Source organism: Folsomia candida, unplaced genomic scaffold (assembly GCF_002217175.1).
Source record: "Folsomia candida strain VU population unplaced genomic scaffold, ASM221717v1 Fcan01_Sc001, whole genome shotgun sequence".
Taxonomy (NCBI): domain Eukaryota; kingdom Metazoa; phylum Arthropoda; class Collembola; order Entomobryomorpha; family Isotomidae; genus Folsomia; species Folsomia candida.
The window spans coordinates 17,110,814-17,131,078 of record NW_019091193.1 but is presented as its reverse complement, the minus strand read 5'-3'; the positions used below and the strand labels follow the sequence as shown (position 1 = coordinate 17,131,078).

Sequence of the window (20,265 nt, the reverse complement as noted above, 5' to 3'; positions counted from 1 at the left end):
TAATAATTCTAGGTTCAATTTCGAAATTTTTATAATTTGTACGGATTACAACAGGACAAAACATCGGAAACTATGAACCTGGCCGAGGCATTGAACGCCAACCCATCTGCATCGGGGTCAAGTGACGACAACGTGGTGCAAAAGGCCAAGTCAGATGACGATGATTTGAATGCAAATATGTCCGATATCACAAAAAGATTCAACGCCATCGACCTGTCTTACAGGCATAAGGTGATAACTCAAGAGTCCTCTTCCGACTTCATCGATGACGACCATGCTGAAGATGCCCAGCACCTCATTCCCGATGCAGTTCGTCACGAGAAGGAAGTTCCCACAAAGATGGGCAGCAGTGTGAAAGGAGAAATGGGGCTGAAGGACGACCACGCCAATAATGATAACCCTGATGAACTCGTGATGCTCCAATTTGACGACAAAGACTGGAAGAAGGAGGTGGGTGGCTCATCGTACAATCGTGGTGCTGGTGGCGTTGGTTTGTTGGATGTCCATAAGAAGACAGATCCAAAAAACTATGCACATGCCAAGAAGGAAGAATCAGAAGTGGAAAACATTCAAGTTCTTCCAGAAGTAATCAATTGTCCTAAATGTAATCGAAAGGTGGCTACTGGAGCAATCAACTATCATGTCAAGTTTTGTAACCCTGACCATATCCAGTAGCTCATCATCGCTCATCATGTTAATAGCAAAATATGTACATCTATAAATTCATATTCTAAATTATTGTTTCCTGGATTCACAGTTATAAGGTCGAGTAATTGCATGTCTATGTAATTGGGAACACATATATGTAAAGAATAAAACCCTCTTAATGTGTAACTACATGTCATAATAATGTTGACATGCGCACAAATACATAGGCATTTATCCATCGTAGTGAAGCTATACACAGAAAATCACTGATTGGGAGGGTTTTATGGAAGTATTGATTTAATAAACTGGCATATGCACACCCTGTCGAGATTTTTGAAAGAAAAGTGTTTCGGCAATTTCTAAAACACACCTTTACACATATTTAATAAAATGGGGGATGAAGGAGAGCCGGAATTACCTAATCCTTTGACAGAGGCAAAACAGGGTAGTAGCCGAATTACTCCAGCTATTCAGTTCAGTCAAGAAGAACAAACATATCATAAACATCTTACTCTAGGAATTGAAGATAAATTACGTAATCTTTCTTTCCCACATATTATTCATTCATTATTATGCTTGGGCTCTAAAATTCATAGAAATAAAAATCTGTAAATTGCAGAGAAAAATCGGATGATCAAAGACATAAACCTTACAATTCGAAAACCAACAGAGAAACCCACGATTAGTGGATGGGAAAGGAAACACGGGGTGTTACCCACAGACCTCAAGGATTATTACCTCTCTACAAATGGATTTAAATTGACCTGGAGTTTGGAGCATGCTGGAGACAATCTTAAAATTGGTGAAATGAACATAAACCCAATCAACCAACTCGTGGCACTGGAAAGTCTCGACCCCGTCGACGCTGGTGGTGATGGACGCCGAATGAGCGGAAACACTACAAACAAATTTTTTGATATCAAAAGATCCAATGGAAAATTAAAGCTATCTGGAAATTTTTCACAACTTGAAGTGCCCCACAGAAAGATTAATCCAGGAGGAAATTCTGAAGAAATTGGGGATATAAATAACAAGTTTTCGATATATTTTTCCGAACTGCGTCAAACAATGGTACACAAAATTACAATTAACAGTCAAACATCATTTAAAGTATTTTTGTTTTTTATTTGGATTTATAAACCACATTTTAAATGTATGTAGGAGGCCAATTCTCAATCCAAATCGCAGAAAGAGGTTGGATTGTTTCTTGCTCCGAACGATAAAGCATTTATCCTTGACCAAAGCAAGTATGGCTGGGTCTGTCTTATCTACCCAGCCGCTCGTAATAAAACCATCCTTCTCCCCCCAAACTCCCCTCGCTCCGTCACAGAGCCTTCACAACAGGTTGAGCCTAACGTTGAAATTTGGTTTTTGGATAATTCTTTGACGTGGCACTATTTGGCTCCCACTTTCTCCCATTACTATCGGTGGGTAACCAGCTGCTATCGTAATCATTAATGTCAAGTATCAAGTCAAAATGTGTTCAAAATGGACCTGGAACTAATTTATTTCTACATTTATGCAGGATGCTACTTTTTCACTTGGGGGTGAGAAAATTGAGACATGTATTTAACTGCATGCTTGTTTATGCTAAGGATGTGTCTCACTACCACTATAACCGTTTTGTTACCAATGCAATGTTTTTAACTACCTGCAGGCTGTAAAGGGCACATATTAATGGTGACCCTAAATGACTGAATAGGATACCCTAAAAACTAAACCCTACGGTGGACTGAATGGCCTTCCCTAACTTGCCAATAACCATCCTTATTTATCTTAAACTTTATTCTAATTTCTCAATATATTTTAACTAACTATAGTTCATATCCAAAGACAACGAAAAGAATCAAACTATGCCCATTTCGTAATTAAATTATATGTACATGGGTACGATACGTAGCAAGGAAAAGTTCGTACAACTTATACTCCTTGGCAAGTTCGCAGCCACTTAACTTTATTCCAACAAATTGTCAAAGTAGAAAATACTAAAATATGAGTAAATTCGAAACCCTAAGCCAGTATAGTTCCGATTCGGAGTCATCTTCTAAAGAACATGTTCCTTCTAAGAAGGCAAAATTGGCGAGAAAAAGGGTTGAGTATGTATTTCATTGACCATTTAATCGAAATAGCACACATTTCGTAGAGATATTAATATCTCGGATACTTGCAAAAATGTACCCCTTGGGTCAAAACGTAGACCAGGGCGCCCAAAGAAATGCAAGCGAGCCCTTGTTGTTGACTAATTTTGTATTAATTTATGAACTAATTCTAAGAAATGGTTTTAATAAATGATAATCGAGATGTAATTCCCTTAAAAATGATGTAAATAAATGATTTTTAACTATCATAATTTTAGGGTCGAGATTCAGTATTCAGTTATTAGCTATTATTTTCGACCTGTTAGGGAAGGCCATTCAGTCTAATGTAGGGTTTAGTTTTTAGGGTATCCCATTCAGTCACTTAGGGTCGCCATTAAATGCGACCCAATTTACCCGGCTGTAAACGGTCATTTTCTAGCACTGAAAAAAATCGCTTGAGCTTGACATCGTCATAATTAATTAAAACTCTAATTTTTCCTATGAATTCGTCCTTTTGTCCTACGATAGAATTTGACGATATGATGACAACTACCCAATTCTTATTTGTTCGATGCCCATAAATAGTGAAGCCTCCTTTATGACCTTCTAATGCCTATGTGTAGCGTCTTTATAATAACATTTACTCGTCTAATTGGGGTGTTTTATTGTTTTGAAAAAATAATTGAATTTGATAAATGTTTTATTGTCAAGAAATAGAATACTATGTTTTTACCCAGTTCAGAAAGACATTAAAAAATCCAACTAGTATAAATAGAAGACAAACTTAAAAGTATGAAGGATGGAAATATCAAAACTATTGAATGATTGAATGAGCTATTAGTTTGAGTATTTTCCTGCAAGATATGCATAATTATGCATTCATCTCTGTCTCATGTTGCCTCACTCAGATTTGTACGTGGGCAAATAAGTATGAGATAAAATGCAGTATTTTCAGTACAGACGAAGAGATAAGTGTACGGTTAATTGCTTGTAAATAAGATAGAAGCTGTAATTCCTTTATCAGGTTTTGTCTTTGTCTTAGGTACCTCAATGGCAGTACAGATTTACTCCTTATGGCTTATCTTCTTGGGCAGAACAACTTTTTTGGATAATTGTTCCCCACCTTTTGACCCCGCTGAAGCCTTTAAAAATCAACACATCTTCAGACTTGTGGTCATCGGATGTACCGTCGGAAGCTGCAACTCCCAATCCAACTCCAAATGTATTATCCAGCGTTATGTTTAGGCGAAAAAAGAGAGACAAAGTTGAAGGTGTTTGAATACCATAAACGAGGACGAGGATGAGCACTATGCGTCCACTACCAAATAGTAGAACCATCAAATAATATTTAGCAACAAATAAACGGAACTTTGTACGAATTTGATATGGCGTAATCTACAAATATTCGCATGCGTAATGCATGTATATATGTACATAGTTCATTGCAATCATAATTTTAAGCCTTTGTTTCTAGACATGAACTTCCGTGCTTGTAAATATATGAGTAAGTACGTAGCACACATGCCAAGCATGCGTTCTGCATACTACGAAACTCATCACTAGATAAACCCTTTACTTTAGTTAATGTAGAAATAAAAAATCAGCTTTGTATCCTTCCTGATTGCAATTATCTATCAATATGTGGTAGCTTTATCCAGTGCGAGACAACGATTAGTTCGTGTAGAACGAAGATGAAGACAATTTTGAGGATTAATTATATTTTACAAAAGTTTTATTCTACAATTTTAAAAGTTCCACCACACAAAATGTTAAAAATAGAACGAATAAAGTCATTGCTCATCATTATTTCACTTTTTGCCAGCAATTGTTTTTGTGAATTGCCGGACGCCAACATCACTAGTGAAAAGGAAAATGGAGCCGCTAACTTTACTCATGAGAGTAAGAAGAAGCTTTCCAAGCTTTTACACATTAGCGCATAATTAAACGTCACACATAATTCTGCCATTACAGCCTGTCAACTTGAAACTGTGAGCTCGAAAGAGTTTCGGACATTTTACCCAGTAGAAAATTGGTTTAATCGAAACGGGGTTATTGAGCTGCTCGTCAGATTCATGGGTATTGCAGATGGTCATATTGCTCTCACAGCAAACAATACCACTGACAACCCTCGGAGTGTATCAAGTTATGTGGTATGACATTACTTTGCATAAATATAATATTTGCATAAAGTTACAATAATACATAAAACATTTATAAGAATGATTTCTACATAAGTGCCCATATATACACAACAGATAAGCTTGGGGGCGTACAACAACAAGGTTTCTGAAATCCGTCGTGGGCATATCTTAGAGCACAAAACAAACACGCCAGGAATTTTGTCGGAACATCAGTACCGCGGATTCCTTGTTCGGTACAACCCAAGAACTGGAGGAATAGATGTGTTTCCGGAAGGAAGTGACATTCCGCTGCTTCACTTGGACGACCCAAATCCATTGATGATCAAGTATTTTGCTTTTTCCACGTGGGATAATCGTGTCGTTCAAGTTGCCTTCAACTGCAAAGCGAAAGATGCTTACTCCAGTTTACCACTGAATGATGCCGACGACATGTCCGGTCAACGAAAAACCAGTATGATTGCCACATAGATATTTCTGCTTATGCTTATAAATAATAATGGCTTCAACAGAATTTGACAATATTGTGTAGAACTTGAGTCATGTTGTTCTATATATTCTCCTAAGATTGGCATTCTACGTAATCCACTTGCTAAGTATGTCACGTAACCGTAGAGAATGCAATTAGAGAATGGTCTGGATGATAGCGATAAGCATCAAGAATTTTTTTCTGCGTTTGTGTTATTTGATGAATCCTGAGATTCCATTCTGCACAACTCTAATATAAACATTTAGCCACAGACGACAGCTCGAATTTTGTAATGTTCATAGATCGGGTTACAAAATTCATAAACAAAGTTTGTTTGACGAGTTGACGAACATCAACATCACAGGACAAGATATGCATAAATACTCTTAAACTCGACTTGACGCCGAAACGATATACTAATTCCGGTTGCATAAGTGATAAAACACAATAAATTCGCATCGACAGAGAAAGAATTCAGATTTGAAATTTTTAATGGTACACATGCGAAAAATTATACAAAATTGGTTTGCCAACAAGCTTTAACATGGAATGGAAGAAACACTCGTTTTTATTCTATACAATAATTTATGTGGTAAAATCAACATCAATATCACCATTCATCAGCAACAACTCCTTGAGTGTTGCCAATCTTGCAAGTGAAAGTAAGTGGCTTAATCACAAGCACAATTTAATTATGTTATACGCATGCATAAAGAGAAATATTTTTTGCCGATTGCCAAAAAGAAACTGTAACTGGATCCTCTTTCAAAAAGTTCCATAATATTGATGACGTGTCACAAGGTTCTGAGGTCGGTGAGGTAGTGGAGTTCCTCGTCAGATTAAAAGGTGTGTCGGATGGACATATCGCACTATCAGAAAATGCAGCTGAGGCAGATCCACTCTATTTGGTAAGTGTAATTTTGACTTGGTAATTTGTAATTGTTAATTTTATTACATACACAATAAGTAAAACCTATCAGTACAGCTTTGCTTAGCCCGAACCAGGAATTATTAGTAAACCCATGTTTGTCAGTAGTTTTCTATGAAATTATGTGCTACTATTTTGTACTAATTCTTCCATCAATCCTTCGTATTACTAGGCTCCAAATTCTAAAAATATTTACTATCTCTTCCCTTGACTACTTCCTAGTGGAGGTCGTCTCTATAGCCCCCTGGTTAATTTTTGTTCATATTTAACTTCATGTTATTTCGTGAAAAAGTAGTATGGATCTCTGGTCCAAATTTCAGCTTTGTATGTTAATTTCTGAAAATCGTTGGGGTCACCCCATAGGGTCCCTCTAGATGAAAATTTTACCAATTTCACTTCATATTCTTCCATTACGGGCCATTAGCAGCCTCTATACCAAATTTCAGCTCGATTGGATGATTTTGAAAAATCGGTATGGGTCAGCCCCTCGGGTACCTCCGGCTGACAAATTTTCCAATTTCACTTCATATTCTTTCATTAGGAGCCATTAGCAACCTTTATACCAAATTTGAGCTTTCTATGACGATTTTGAAATTTTGGTGCATAATACCCCACCCACTCCGATGACCCCCACCGGTCAACCACTGGACCAATGTCACCCATCTTCGAACTCGTTTCCTAACTTTGTCCAATATGCATATGGTAAAAATTTCAAGTCAATCGGTCAACTCGTTCGAGAGTTATCGAAAGACAGACGGACAGACAGACAGACAGACAGACAGACAGACAGACAGACGGACATGACAATTACATAAGCCTTGGTTCGGGCTAAAAAAGACTTTCACTTGTATATATATTTTTTTTACTTTTTGTATTTGCAAACTTAAACTGTTATGTATAAAATGAACATTTTCTAGTAGCTCGTATCTTTTGTACCAAATATTCGCAGCGATAACCTGAATAATCCCTGTTTGAATCTTCGTTCCAGGATCCTAAAGCTTAAAAACTTTCAGTGACTCTTTTCACATTTTTACCTTTTGTATTACTAGATTGTGCTTGGATCATACGCTAATACCGTATCGGAAATTCGGAGATCAAAATGGGGTGCAAATATGGTTCAAGCAAAGACTCCGGACATCATGTCAGATCAACAGTTTCGAGGATTTTTGATAAAGTTGGACAGGAAGAACGGAGAATTGTTGGTGTACCACGAAGGGAGTGAAATCCCGTTGCTCCACTGGGTTGATCCACTGCCCCTTCACGTCCAGTACCTTAGTTTTGCAGCCTATGATACTGTTGTTGTTCAAGTGGCCTTCAACTGCAAAATTCCAAGTCAAAATGTCATTTCGTCTCGTAAGCAACACCTTGGTTTAGTTTCATTTTTGCATGTTTGCAGTTTAATTACCTTCTGGGTAGATTATTGCGAAGGTTGTGCATACCATCCTTTGCGGCATCCACTTTCCAGCCACTCATCAAAGTGTTCATAGACTTTCCTCTCTAAAAGCCAATTTGGATTGTGTAACTGCTCACACAAGTCGCACGCCAGGGGAACGCTAGAAGAATATTTTTAATTGAAAATGATTAAATGTGTACTTTTAAAATCAAAGTTAAACGTACGCATTAGATTACCCTTCGTTTAGAGTTACTATTTTGTTAAGCATTGACTTACCCGTCATGTGAAGCAATGTAATAATTTTGCTTCCACTCAAAATATTGATTGTACAGGGTATCATTCTTATCCAGAAGTAGTAAATATTCTCCCAATTCTTTTGGCGAAAATTTTGAAGCATCGATAAAAGAGTTTGGTGGAGCATACTAAGTAAAATAGCAGCATATTTAGAATTTTTTTTACTTACATGCGAGTGTAACCTACGTTTTAGACTATGTATTCTGAAGGTGACTTATGTCATATGTTTATGTACCTTATTGTAATCTGCACCCCCGTACACAACTGGGACTACATTAAGCTTCAAATGGTTGTATAATTTTTCAGTGACATAGTCTTCGCACACCGAGTTTTCCGCTGCCAAGACAAATTTGTAGGCGACACTCACAAGAACTGCAACAGAAAATAGCAAACTCGTTGAAATGTGTCCTTAAGCTGTATAGCTCATTTGAATAAACAAAATCAGCTATGTACTTACGATAGCAATCATCATGTTCCACTTTATACGGGTTTCTCATGGTTTTTTGTGTTCCACACCTGCAGTGTTGGGAAATAAATTGATTTTGCTACAAAATATGGTGTTTAGTATTTAAGATTTCACAAATTAGTACTTGAAGGGACCACAAGCTCCAAAAATATCGACGGGAATGTAAGACTGCAATTCCTTGACATACTTCTCACGCCGACTCTGACTTTTGCATCCTCTAGAAAAGGGTTACAATTTTTTTTAATAATAATAGAACAAAAATGTTGAATAATCACACATTTGCCAACAAATAATAAAAACATTTTCAAGCATTATTCTGGCATTAGTAGACGAACCTACCTGGAGCTGGCAAACCAAGAAATGAGACGTCGTTTCCCCTCCGCATAGTTTTTCTCTGGTGATACTTTATGGGAACCAATCTGTTTAACGCATATTTTTTGGTGTGGTTAGAATATTATGTAGATATCAGAAAATAGCAGAATTCAAAGCTAACCCAGTCCGACATATAGTTTGGATATGCTTGGATATCTCCGACAACTTTGACGTAGGTTCCGTGGCGTACGACAACATCGGAATCAGATCGGTAGCTCATTGTTCGATTGAATATTCCATTCAGCCTGGTAAAGTTGAGGTTGCTGAATTTAAGAATGTAGGGTGGCTCGTATGTCATTCCAATCCATACTTGATCTGGATTTCGATTAGCAGGAAACGTGTAATTTTCTTTTGCAATGTCAATTAAATGGAAAAGAACTGCGTCTGCATGATCCAACTCGTTCTTATCGACAGTCATGACGCAGTTAGACTGAGGACATTGTTTGTATACGATTTCGTAAAATATTTTGTGCCACATGGCTATAACAAAATAAAAATAAGCACTAAATTCACACTTACAAATGTTATTCCGTATGCATACCTGTGGATTCCCAGTATGCATTCCATATCAAAATTTTTTTTGGTCTGTTGTTCAGATTTATATTACTGTTCCATTTTCTGTACACAGGGTGTGTCCCTGCAGGGTACTGGATCAGTTGGAGAGAGTTTTTGGATAGCTCGATTGGAAAATTGCTATCTTCATATTCATTATCGTCTGAATTATCGGAAATGCTAATGTCCCTGGATTTTAATGGATTGTAGAAAAATATCAAGTTGAATATAATTAAAATAGCTACAGTTATGTACAGCTTTTTTACAATCGGTTTCCTGGCACTTTTAGATTTAGAGGCATTTCCTACCCCAAAATAGCCCATAGTGCATTATGAAAATCTATTTTGTTTAAAATTCCGAGTTTGAAAAATTCTTGCTTTAATAGAAAATCGTACTCAGTCAAATCACCAACAATCTTCTTTCACAGGTGCACTCTTGACAACAACTGAACGGGAAATTGCAGTTAAATTTGGCTATTAAAGCCAGCCTAGCGTGCCCAGATCCTGAAACGGTTGCAATTTTCTACTAAAAGACAAAAACCAGGGGGTTTCCGGTGTATTCTTTACAAATTCATTATTCAGCTGACAAGCTGTCGTGCCCATTGTCAAGAACTATTTTTAACAATGGACAACCACTTTTCTTGTGATGGATTTTTGTCTAATTATTTTTGGCATAAGACTTTGCAAATTGTTTTAAAAAACGCACATATGTATGTATGTACATGCAAATAGATTAGGCATAAGGAGGATGAAATTAAAGTATGCATGCAATTCAATGACTTTGCTGCACTTAAACTCGGGACATTGACATTGTCTCAACTCAACTGAATATTTATATAGCTGTATCATATAAAGGATCAATCGCATCATTGGACCAAAAAATAATTTTGCAGTCGAATGATGAAACTATGATTGAGTTTGAAAGACGATCGCTATTGATCCGTGATTTTCATATTCAGGAAATATATAATTACTGTAAAAACTTATGCAGCTAAAACCTTCTGTATATGTAGACATTCAGCATGGCACAATTTCATCAACCGGATCGTACTTCATATTATGAAGTTCATAACACGTACGTACTTTTGTTTGGCAAAAATACGCAGCCAACATACACAAACTCTTCACTTTAAACAAGTGAAGAGAAGACGAAAATTATTAGTTGGCAAATTTTCCGTCATCCGCCCAATTAAAGTCTTAAATGCTTCAATTGGTGTCAACTGTCCATACATGCTTATGCTTAATTCAGTCGATGAGTGTGTCAACAAGATACTACGCACTCTGCCCTTACGTACATACACACTTACATTTCAAATACACAGAAAGTAAAACAAAATTTTAAGAATTTTGTTTCGAATAGAGTGACGAAAATATATTATTTATGCAAATACACGGTTAAAACGAGATCCTATTTTCCTTTATTTATCTGACTCGAGAATGGAGAAAATCCCAGTCAGGATCATCTTGTGGCTTGTCGTATTCGGGTTCGTCTTATTTAAGTTGGTTTGGGGTAAGCAAGAAATTTTTATTGTCTTCAATCCAAAGTACAGTAAACCGTTATAATGTGATTCAACAATAGGAGGGACGCCAAACCCAAACCGACGGATCTCCATGTTGAAAAATTATGATAAACTTGCTCTGCCCAATTTTAAATTAAATCGAAAGTTCAACGAAAGCTTGGTCACCGTGACCCTTGGGTACGTCAGACATTAATTTATCTAGAACGAAATTGAAGTCATATAAAACTAAATGCAATACTTCATGCGAATCAAATTTTTAAATATACACATTTTAGATCACTAACATTAACACACTTCAGTATCGTAAGAACAATATGACCATGTATATTTATTACAATAGCTAAAAATGAGCTCATCAATAAAAAACAATTAATTAGGAGGAAGAGAAGCAAACTTTTGAACTGGAGGCTTGGCCTTACTTTTCCTGGCGAGACAATAGATTGGCGTGGCAGCCAGAAAACAATGAGTCTGGAAATGGAAAGATACATTTTTCATCGAGTGAAATTTGGCTCCCTGACATTCTTCTTTATAACAGGTCCACTTATATTGGTCTTAGATTAATGGTGGAGAAGCATAACTAACACTTGATTAAACTTGTACCTATTTAAGTATATAGTGCACAACCTACAAATTTGAATATCTATGGGCTGTCTCAAGCTATCGTAAGCAGAGATGGAACTGTTAGCTGGGTTCCTCCTTCCAAATTTGTTGTATATTGCGACTTGAACCTTCGCAAATGGCCGAGAGATCTTCGTAAGTTTTTTTCCTACAAATCGGGGGGCAAATATTTTGCAACATTTTTTATTACCATCGTTGAACTTTTTAGAAAAATGTACGGTAAAACTCGGTTCCTGGACGCATGACTCGACTGAGATTGACATGCAATTTGGGAAGGTGGAGGGCGAGGATGAGAAAGTCAAGGTATTGGAAGATTTCAAAAAAGAGGACATGGAGTGGGAACTAGTAGATAAAAAGGCCATCCGAGAAAGTCGATCGTACGAATGTTGTCCAGACGAAAGCTACACCTCCATCACATACCAATTCAATATTCAGCGGAAATCATCACTCTACACCTACACCGTCTTTTTGCCTGCAGTTTTGATTTCTTTTGTCAACCTGGTATTGTTTCTGCAACCGGCGGATAGCACGGGAAGGGTCACTGTGGCTGCCGTTAATTTTTTGGTCATCAGTTTGTTTCTAATTTTCTTCAGGACACGGCTTCCAGAAGTTGATCACGTTCCTTACATTGGTACTTAATGCACATGAATGAATGAATGAATGAACAATAAGCAAACGATAATAATTTAAAAATGTTCATAATTTGTTTGAATCTATAATTTCCATTTCAAACGGTATATATTTCTTGAAAGTTATCCTGTATGGTTGGAACCTCATTCTGGTTACACTGAATATCCTCACGTCGGCGCTTGTGATTAATCTCCTCATCGGATCCAGTACTCCACCCCGTTTTCTCCAACCCATATACAACCCCACATTTCTTTCCATTCTTTGTCTCCAACATGTTCAAGCATCCGATGTAAGATTTTCATTTACAAATAAATATGGCTGAATTTTAGTGCCTAATTTGAAACACGCCGTTTTACAGAGGAGAAAATCACAAATTGGCGGAAGCATAATGAAAAGAACAACAGACGATGCGGAAGCAAGTCGGGAATTTGCCGAGACTAGGACGGGAAGAGTGTCAGAATGGGTGCTTTTGGCAGCTACCGTTGATCGATTGTCATTTGTGCTTTATTCCACAATCACATTTATTCTTCTGGCTTGTTTCTGTTGAGGGAGCTAACAATAATTTGAGTATCAATCGTATACTATGTCGGAGATGATCATTTTACATCTTGCTTGATGGATCTTGTTACACCTGAAAAAAACGAAGAATAAAAGAAAAATGCACAAAATAAACTTCGACATCAAAGTTACAAACAGAATGTGAGACCATGTGCTTTTGTAGATAAAAAATCTGCTTGTAGCAGAAGTTTTCGGGTGTGAAGAGTAAACATTCATTTATTTTCCATCAAATAATCATGCACTATTCGCATCTTCATCTACTGGTAGCACCTTCTTACGAACGACAGACACAAGTTCTCCAGCCCCACACACTGTGCAAGGCTTTGGACGCTTCTAAGCTAGAACCGACGGTATGGTTATGATGATACTTTCGTTGCTAAAAGATGTGTAGGATGGAAAAGCTTGCAAAAAATCTAGAGTTCAAACTCGGCCAGTTTTGTGCTGTAGAATTGATGCTGATACGAACATGTGTGAATGCTCTGTATCACCGGTTCTTCTTCTTTAGCTTGGGGTGATTTTACAACTGAGGAATTGAACATGTAGTTGATTATATTCTGACGAACTGGATGCTGAGCTGATGGGAACAAAAGTGAATTGAACATGACCAAGTCCAAGAGCATATTAATCGACCAGACACGACCATGATATTTGAAACACAAAGATTGTTCAATTTGTTACATAGCTGGTCGTCAGTTGAAAGATTCTTCGTGCTCAGCTTTATTAACAACACTTTGTTATTGTTAGTTTGAGTTGATGTGTGTGCATCAACGGCAATACTAGCCAAGTAAAAATATTATGCAAATTGTAATGGTTGGCTTCACATTCGTAGTACGCGTACTTATATGTAACTTACATATAAGAGGCACACTGCTTACCAGTAAACCATTTCTGACATAAACCTGAGAAACTTGGTAGGAGTTAGTAAATTTAATAGTATTTAGATATTTATCTAGCTTAGTTTGTGCTCCTAATGATTGTGACAGTTTATCGTTATAAATAAATACTTAAATAGATATTTATTTGACATGTACATAACTTTCTATTTTAAGATTTAAGTAAAATAAATCCTCCAAGTAAATAAATGTGTTATTTCTCTGATTATTTAGGTAAATTACTTAAAAGTTGAGTGCCGTTAAGAATGAACTTTAGTCAGCATTAGAGTAACTCTGAGCAATGAAATTGACTCTCTCGAACCAGGCTGCTTTAGTTAGATATACATTATTCTCTGGTTAAATTGCACACTTGATGACTTCCTTCTTAAAATCCTGTGATCAATCATGACAAAAATGATTCCTGGTAACTGGAGATTCATAGTTCCTCTTGCCACATTTTTTCAACTGATAATTAGTGGCTTGTGTAAGTGCGGTGTTACTACAATAAACATGCAAATATTTTTTAATGTAAACTGGAAGTGATTAAATGAAGAACAGAAATCATGTTAATCAATGCCATTATTTGTCTGACGCAGGTGATACGGTCAGTTTAAGGACTAATCTCATGGAGAGTTATGACCCAAAAGTGCCACCACGATCCTCTGACAATGGACCGATCAAAATCCTCATGGGATTGACACTTACGCACTTCTTACTGGTATACATATATACAAGTACACATCTTGGCCGTGATTAATATTTTCATAATTTCCCATTGCTGTTTTAAACTAAAATAGGAGGAAACTGAACAAGTGTTTCAGGCAAACGTTTGGTTTTCAATGGTATTAAAACTTGGAATTCATAATCTGAGAATTTGTGGTGATATTTCTAGAAATATTTTTATATAATCATAATTTTATATGCACATGGACTTGAAAGAGCTGGACAGATAATCGTCTCGCATGGAATCGTACCTCCTCGGATAATGATACAACAATTTTACGATTTGCAAGTCACGAGATTTGGCAGCCCGACATTATCCTAATTAATAAGCAAGTTAAAATCAAGACAGTTAACTCATTAGTCTAACTTAGTTAGGGTTAGGCCCTTAGTTGGAGCTAGACATTTATTTTTATTAATTTTTTCGCAGTGCTTTGCCAACTGAAACATTTCACTACGGTGAGTTTCTTCTTATCGTGAAGCCTGATGGTCTGGTGCTTATGACAATACCTGCAAAGTTGACGTCTCACTGTGGTATGAATATGATCCGTTGGCCGTTTGATGAACACACGTGTAATTTAAAAGTGGGATCTTGGACACATTCGGGAAGTGAAGTTGACTTGGATTTGCCGTCAAATATTGCATCAAACCCTGTGAGCTAATTTTTAATTTTAACACGTTTAAGCCCGAGTCAAGGCTTATGGAACCATCATTCTAGCCAAGCTTGGTACACATGTAGTATGGGACAAATCAGGAACAAAGCTCGATAATGAGCGGTTGACCGGTGGGGGTCATAAAGTCGGGCAGTTCGGAATGGCTCTGGGATATTTGGGGCATTAGTCGTATTTGTGTACTAAAGTAAAAATACAGTGTCATAAAGACCAAATTATTATTTAGAAGGACCTAGTAGGGTTACCCCCACAGATTTCCGAATTTTGTAGTAGTTGAAGACTAAAATTTAAAATTTAAAATATAAGAATATGAGGTCAAGCTTAGGAGTATTTAGGAAATTAGGAATTAAGAGATGAGCAGTATGGTGACCCATATTGGTTTTGAACTTGGTAAAAAAGCTGAAATTTTGCATGCTAAATCATGGGAAGATTTTTTACTACGTATTACGAATAGTAGTTGGTAATATCTGTAGTAGTTTAGTCACTTTAAATCAACACTTCATCCTGTAGGTTTTTTTACTATAAAAGTAGTATGCTGGTTTGGTTGGAATTAAAAATTAGTTCGAATTGTTAAAAAAATTGGTTCGAATTAATCAAACTATTTTAACAATGCTGAGTTTTTTTTAGAATCACGCTATTGACTCCAACTTGTATGTGCCCAACTCAGAATGGAATTTGATCAAGACTTTTGCTGAAAAAGATAATGAATATTACGCCTGTTGTGAAGAACCATATGCCGTGGTCAAATATAGCTTTACAATTCAAAGAAGTTCTCCTTCATACGCAGCAACTATAATTTTGCCCATCATAGGTATCCGCGCAATCTACCAAAAATAACTGCTTACAATTAATGATGTGATAATGATTGAGTGAGATATCATTTTGAAATTATTGAATTTTAGTCATCACGCTTGTGAACATTATGGTCTTTATCCTGCCTCCCACTGCTGGCGAAAAACTTTCACTCGCTTCCATCAACTTTTTCATCGTGTGCATTTATCTCATTTATTTTGAAGCAAGACTTCCTTCGATTGGGGACCATCTTCCACTTTTGGGTAAACTAATTAACATGTATTATGTATAACTTTTCGAACCAACAAGAACTGACTTATTGTCTCAGTTTTATTAAAGTTTTGCTGTAAAACCATGAAATAGATAGTTTTGCGAATTTTTGTTTGTAGTTTTGCTGTATTCCATCAATGCAGTACTCATTGGGATCTCAATAGTCATTTCAGTCATTGTGATCAACCTTTCTCGAAACCACGGAAGAGCGTCCAGTCCTCCCCAGTGCTTCAGAATGTTTTGCAATGCGAGTTTTGCCCAAGTTCTTGGACTGGGTTATATTGTCCCATACGTAAGCGCAATTCTCTAATTACTTATGTAAATAACTAGCCATTTTATGATTATAGTTTGTATTAATTGTGCACATGTACATGTAATGAACGAGTTTGATCTTGGCAGGTCTCAATGACTCATTCAAGACTGAATGATGATGAAGGAGTAGAAATGCAACCTCCACGTGAAAATGGACGACCTAGCTTTGACCATAGTGACAAAGATCATACAACGCCTCTTGTTACAGAAATGCCATATTCAGCAAATGCAGAATGGATCCTCCTTGCTGCTATGATTGATAGACTGACGCTCATCATCTACACCATTGTCTCTGGCGTTACCTTAGGGCTGTGCTTAGCCTAAAATGGGGGAATTCAATTTCACACAACAATTACCAGTTTCACATTTTTTTATTGAAACGTATTATACTTATGTACGTAGGTATACTATCAATAAGGAAGTTATAAACGTTCACTAATGTATATGTACGTACAACTGATATTATTGGAGGATTCATGTTCCTTCCAAAATGCACTTGTTAACAACATTAAGTTATAAATTGTCAAGAATCACTTTAAAGCTTATTATACATATTTGTGTTACCCTCAATATTATTTCTTGAATGGATCAAAGTTATCTGGGTCCAAATCATCAGTGGAGGATGAAAAAAGACTAATTGGTCTCATACCTGGGGTTGCCTGTGCCAGTCGATTTATCGAACTACTAAAGCCGCTAGAGTAAGCGTTACCTCCTTCACGCTGAAAGTGATTATCTTCACGTGGCTTTATAGCAGAGGGTTCATTATGCATTAGCTGACTAGCGGATGGAATTGGTAGTTTTCCATGACTTGATTGTACTCGGTCCAAACCATTAAGAATTTTTTCAATGCGCTCTTGTAGCCGGATTACAGACATTTTAGTTGCTGCCAATTGAAATATTGTAAATTTAAAATCTGAACTTTTTAGCCTTACAAACACTGTCTCAAACATAATTACAAACGTGTATAGATATAGCGAGTTACCAGCTATGGCATCTTCTTTGTCTTGAACACGGGCTTCTACCTCGGTCAGTTCTTGGTGTATCGGCTGTAACGCTGCTTCAGCCATCCTGAGTGAGAGAAGGTAATTATATAGTTTAGATGATACATAATATTAGATTCTACATCTTACCGCTTGGCAGCTAACAAGTCTGAATCCAATGATCTACTTTCTTCACGCCATTTTGCAACCTCCTTTTGCATTGCATCAATATCCTCTCGAACATAATCCAAAAGTTTGCCCAATGGATTTGCATTTCTTGCACATTCTTGCAGCAAATTTTTTAGCTTTTCGATTTCTGCTTTCGAGGTCTCTCTAGATTTACCAATTCCAAGATCATTTCCCTAAATGCATCACAATGTGTACATATTGAGAACCACGAGAAATTTATAACTATTCAAATAATAGATCTTATAATACCAAGTCCTTCTTGTTGGCACCACCGTCACGATTTTCTAATTGTCTTTGTGTCTCCAAAATTTGATCTACCAATAGTCCTCGATCCTCAGGTGCTAACTCTTCCAATGCGCTGTCAACGTCAAGTTTGATTCCTGTGGCCAGTGCAAGCTCCTGTACATATTTACAAATGGCACACGAAACCCATCAGTATTTAGTTATTTTTAAAAGTTGGTAGTTTAATGTTACCGGTGTCTCGTCAACACCTCCAAGTCCTGGACCTTGTGCTACTGCCGCCTCTCGAACAACAAAATTGTCATCCTCATCAATATCAGAATTGTCCAGCAAAACGTTTGTGACTTTCCCTGTCGGTGGCCTAATATTATTTGAAAAAATTATGTGAAATGATGAATGCAAATTAAATACGCAAATATTTGGACCTGTAATTTGATTCCTCTGCATCCCTAAAAAGAGAAGTCTTGGGTCTTGGGGGAGCAGGACGAGCACTGGGCGGTCTTGCAGAACTCAAGCGATCGGCACCAGCATAGGTTCTAGTTTGAACCGTGTTGCTTGAACTTTGATCACTACATATGAACACATGCATGCATATGAATATGAAAAAAATAAAATATTGTCCATTGAAAATTAATCAAGTTGAACATTTTTTAATATAAGAAAATTAAATATGAGACTTACTTTTTTGTTGTTTGTACACCTTCATCATATTCCAGGTTTGTTCCTTGGACTTCTACGGGCTTCTTATTTTCAAGAGGTGCTGAGGATGAAAAAATATCTTCATTAATTTTGTCATGATGACCAGGGTCACCAGACTGGCCAACAGGAGCGGACAATAGTAAAGTGTCCTCATTTAGATTATTAGCAGGCGTTCGTTCATGCATGTTTAACTCAACAGGAATCATATCTTTGGGACACAATAAAATAACACAAAATATAATTTCATTCCAAAATAACTTGTTAGATAAAGAACCGTAAATAATAAAAGAATGTCTAATGCATGTTCTGTTACCGTCAGGTAATTCATTGCGACTGGAGTTCTAAAATAGAAATGATGAGAATGATTTTACATCTTGCTAAATTTTAAATGATGTAAAGTATAACTTGAATGCGTACTTTTACCGAATCTCGGTTAACTTGTCCTACTTTAGATATTGACGAGTTTTGTCGTTTCAATGATGAAGAAGTACTATTTGCAACTGTCGAGTCTGATGCAAATTTCTCGACAACAGGGACATTATCAAGATTCTGGGATTCCTTTATCCCCTCAGAATTCGTGGTCCCCATTATTTCTGAGATTTCTTCAGCTACAGATTTCCTTCGTCCTGGTTGCAACAACCCTCCAAGTGCTTGTCTAGAATGATGCAAATAATGTACGTTGGAACTGTATATATGTAAATACGTAAGTAGTGCATAAAATAATTTTACTCGGAATCTAAATTCTTTTTCTGTGTTGTTGTACTAGAACCACCCGCATTACGATTACTTCCATCAGGCTTCTTGTTAGTCTTAGTAGTGTCCACTGCTTTTGTTCCGGAAGGTTTCTTGGCAGGAGGGAGTGCCGGCTTTTTCCCAGCAAAATTTTTCGTATCTGGTTTAGTAGATGCAGCTGGCTTATTTTCAGACTTTTTGTCGGCATTTGTTTTTGAGACCCCCATTACTTCATTCGATTTTACTTTTGTTGGAGCAGTAGTTTTTGCAGGTGGTTTAGAATCATTACCACTTTTGAACTTTTGAATGGCACGAGCTAATGCTTGTAGGAGAATATTGGTCTTTTCAGGTTCGTGGCCAGATAAAACTTTAGAAATTTTCACCGGCACGTCTTCTCCAGTAGCCTCGTCTGCAAAAAGTCATTGATAATGATCAGCAATCACCAAATTTGTCAATAATAAGTCAATAGTGATTTTCAGCAAGTACGACAATTACACTTACTCACGGCTGTAATCAATTTCCTCATAAACTCTGTTTTCGCTTCTCGGGAGGACATGTTGTTAGAATCGAGCTCATTGGGGTCAAAAACGCCATTCATGAATCCAGTACCGTTGATAACCTAGAAAGGTACAAATGCAATATAAGAAAAATTTTTCATATTGTCATTTTGATTTTTCTCATTTAATTAACTATCAGATTCAGATATGACGGCAGGCTTACCGACGTGGTTACATCATGGAGAAATCGAAATGGTGGTCTACTCAAGTTCTTTTCAGACAACGGGGGTTTCTTCACATACTTGCCCAACAAGTCTTGAGTCTGTTTGATAGACTTCCCTAGCTCGGCGTCAACCATTGTTGCAAAAATTAACTATTTTTTTTATCTTACTACGCAATTCGATATGTGAATAGTTTGAGGTTGAAATGAGAGTCTACCCAGTGCAATGCGATGAAGTTTGTGGTAACCAGGGACAGCGATGCAAACAAACCGTATCGGGATTCGAGTGGGTAAACTAAAAACAAAGGAAAATATGGGTCTACTGTTGAATGATATGACATAGAATAAAAGAACGATTATTTGATCGGTGCCCTCGTAGTCGTAAGTATAGTTTTCATGGTTTAATAA

The 20,265-nt window shown here is 36.8% G+C and overlaps 6 protein-coding genes across 12 annotated transcripts; 4 read left to right on the top strand and 2 right to left on the bottom strand.

The window, feature by feature from the left end:
* Positions 1–1,006: 1,006 nt before the first annotated feature.
* LOC118433907 (tubulin polyglutamylase complex subunit 2-like) lies at positions 1,007–4,105 on the top strand. Its single transcript, XM_035846395.1, has 5 exons — positions 1,007–1,183; positions 1,268–1,719; positions 1,810–2,075; positions 2,174–2,195; positions 3,769–4,105. The coding sequence occupies exons 1-5, from the start codon at positions 1,039–1,041 to the stop codon at positions 4,003–4,005; spliced, it is 1,122 nt and encodes a 373-aa protein (XP_035702288.1). The 5' UTR covers positions 1,007–1,038; the 3' UTR covers positions 4,006–4,105.
* Positions 4,106–4,390: 285 nt separating this feature from the next.
* Positions 4,391–10,118, top strand: LOC118433906. Its single transcript, XM_035846394.1, has 6 exons — positions 4,391–4,625; positions 4,698–4,876; positions 4,982–5,318; positions 6,135–6,241; positions 7,311–7,614; positions 9,766–10,118. Exons 1-6 carry the CDS (start codon positions 4,418–4,420, stop codon positions 9,816–9,818), a joined length of 1,188 nt encoding a protein of 395 aa, XP_035702287.1. The 5' UTR covers positions 4,391–4,417; the 3' UTR covers positions 9,819–10,118.
* Positions 7,442–9,765, bottom strand: LOC110843298 (alpha-(1,3)-fucosyltransferase C). Its single transcript, XM_022089262.2, has 9 exons — positions 9,328–9,765; positions 8,908–9,266; positions 8,754–8,833; positions 8,539–8,631; positions 8,406–8,464; positions 8,184–8,320; positions 7,931–8,076; positions 7,667–7,814; positions 7,442–7,579 (listed from the first exon to the last, which is right to left on the bottom strand). The coding sequence occupies exons 1-8, from the start codon at positions 9,659–9,661 to the stop codon at positions 7,679–7,681; spliced, it is 1,344 nt and encodes a 447-aa protein (XP_021944954.1). The 5' UTR covers positions 9,662–9,765; the 3' UTR covers positions 7,442–7,579; positions 7,667–7,678.
* Positions 10,119–10,300: 182 nt separating the features above from the next.
* Positions 10,301–12,794, top strand: LOC110842070 (neuronal acetylcholine receptor subunit alpha-6). Its single transcript, XM_022087784.2, has 8 exons — positions 10,301–10,847; positions 10,917–11,034; positions 11,133–11,160; positions 11,235–11,392; positions 11,474–11,610; positions 11,684–12,106; positions 12,228–12,394; positions 12,464–12,794. The coding sequence occupies exons 1-8, from the start codon at positions 10,775–10,777 to the stop codon at positions 12,650–12,652; spliced, it is 1,293 nt and encodes a 430-aa protein (XP_021943476.2). The 5' UTR covers positions 10,301–10,774; the 3' UTR covers positions 12,653–12,794.
* A 144-nt stretch (positions 12,795–12,938) lies between these two features.
* LOC110842068 (neuronal acetylcholine receptor subunit alpha-7) lies at positions 12,939–16,845 on the top strand. The gene is made up of 9 exons (XM_022087781.2): positions 12,939–14,019; positions 14,132–14,253; positions 14,333–14,377; positions 14,475–14,587; positions 14,686–14,908; positions 15,554–15,737; positions 15,829–15,981; positions 16,108–16,280; positions 16,388–16,845. Exons 1-9 carry the CDS (start codon positions 13,941–13,943, stop codon positions 16,622–16,624), a joined length of 1,329 nt encoding a protein of 442 aa, XP_021943473.1. The 5' UTR covers positions 12,939–13,940; the 3' UTR covers positions 16,625–16,845.
* Positions 16,653–20,179, bottom strand: LOC110843287 (TRAF3-interacting protein 1). 7 transcript variants are annotated; one of them, XM_035846390.1, is made up of 12 exons: positions 19,861–20,179; positions 19,642–19,759; positions 19,138–19,549; positions 18,826–19,063; positions 18,722–18,749; positions 18,391–18,616; positions 18,135–18,278; positions 17,944–18,070; positions 17,719–17,868; positions 17,431–17,642; positions 17,283–17,368; positions 16,653–17,183 (listed from the first exon to the last, which is right to left on the bottom strand). In XM_035846390.1, exons 1-12 carry the CDS (start codon positions 19,993–19,995, stop codon positions 16,873–16,875), a joined length of 2,187 nt encoding a protein of 728 aa, XP_035702283.1. In that variant the 5' UTR covers positions 19,996–20,179; the 3' UTR covers positions 16,653–16,872. The 7 variants fall into 7 exon arrangements, with proteins under 7 accessions (XP_035702283.1, XP_035702285.1, XP_021944943.1 ...); XM_035846392.1 differs by having other exon boundaries at positions 18,391–18,469; XM_022089251.2 differs by having other exon boundaries at positions 18,832–19,063.
* Between the last annotated feature and the right edge of the window lie 86 nt (positions 20,180–20,265).

Coding starts and splice junctions, on each gene's coding strand:
- LOC118433907 (XM_035846395.1), top strand. CDS start 1,039: ATGGGGGATGAAGGAGAGCCGGAATTACCTAATCCTTTGACAGAGGCA. Junction 1,184..1,267: donor AGGAATTGAAGATAAATTAC/GTAATCTTTCTT, acceptor TGTAAATTGCAG/AGAAAAATCGGATGATCAAA. Junction 2,196..3,768: donor TGCTACTTTTTCACTTGGGG/GTGAGAAAATTG, acceptor TCTTTGTCTTAG/GTACCTCAATGGCAGTACAG.
- LOC118433906 (XM_035846394.1), top strand. CDS start 4,418: ATGAAGACAATTTTGAGGATTAATTATATTTTACAAAAGTTTTATTCT. Junction 6,242..7,310: donor AGGCAGATCCACTCTATTTG/GTAAGTGTAATT, acceptor TTGTATTACTAG/ATTGTGCTTGGATCATACGC. Junction 7,615..9,765: donor TCAAAATGTCATTTCGTCTC/GTAAGCAACACC, acceptor CTTCTTTCACAG/GTGCACTCTTGACAACAACT.
- LOC110842070 (XM_022087784.2), top strand. CDS start 10,775: ATGGAGAAAATCCCAGTCAGGATCATCTTGTGGCTTGTCGTATTCGGG. Junction 10,848..10,916: donor CTTATTTAAGTTGGTTTGGG/GTAAGCAAGAAA, acceptor ATTCAACAATAG/GAGGGACGCCAAACCCAAAC. Junction 11,393..11,473: donor GACATTCTTCTTTATAACAG/GTCCACTTATAT, acceptor TTAAGTATATAG/TGCACAACCTACAAATTTGA.
- LOC110843287 (XM_035846387.1), bottom strand. CDS start 19,995: ATGGTTGACGCCGAGCTAGGGAAGTCTATCAAACAGACTCAAGACTTG. Junction 18,279..18,390: donor GGTGTACAAACAACAAAAAA/GTAAGTCTCATA, acceptor GTTCATATGTAG/TGATCAAAGTTCAAGCAACA. Junction 17,369..17,430: donor GACTTGTTAGCTGCCAAGCG/GTAAGATGTAGA, acceptor TCTCTCACTCAG/GATGGCTGAAGCAGCGTTAC.
- LOC110843298 (XM_022089262.2), bottom strand. CDS start 9,661: ATGGGCTATTTTGGGGTAGGAAATGCCTCTAAATCTAAAAGTGCCAGG. Junction 8,834..8,907: donor CAAACTATATGTCGGACTGG/GTTAGCTTTGAA, acceptor TGCGTTAAACAG/ATTGGTTCCCATAAAGTATC. Junction 8,077..8,183: donor GGGGTGCAGATTACAATAAG/GTACATAAACAT, acceptor TATTTTACTTAG/TATGCTCCACCAAACTCTTT.
- LOC110842068 (XM_022087781.2), top strand. CDS start 13,941: ATGACAAAAATGATTCCTGGTAACTGGAGATTCATAGTTCCTCTTGCC. Junction 14,909..15,553: donor CAAATATTGCATCAAACCCT/GTGAGCTAATTT, acceptor AGTTTTTTTTAG/AATCACGCTATTGACTCCAA. Junction 15,738..15,828: donor TATAATTTTGCCCATCATAG/GTATCCGCGCAA, acceptor ATTGAATTTTAG/TCATCACGCTTGTGAACATT.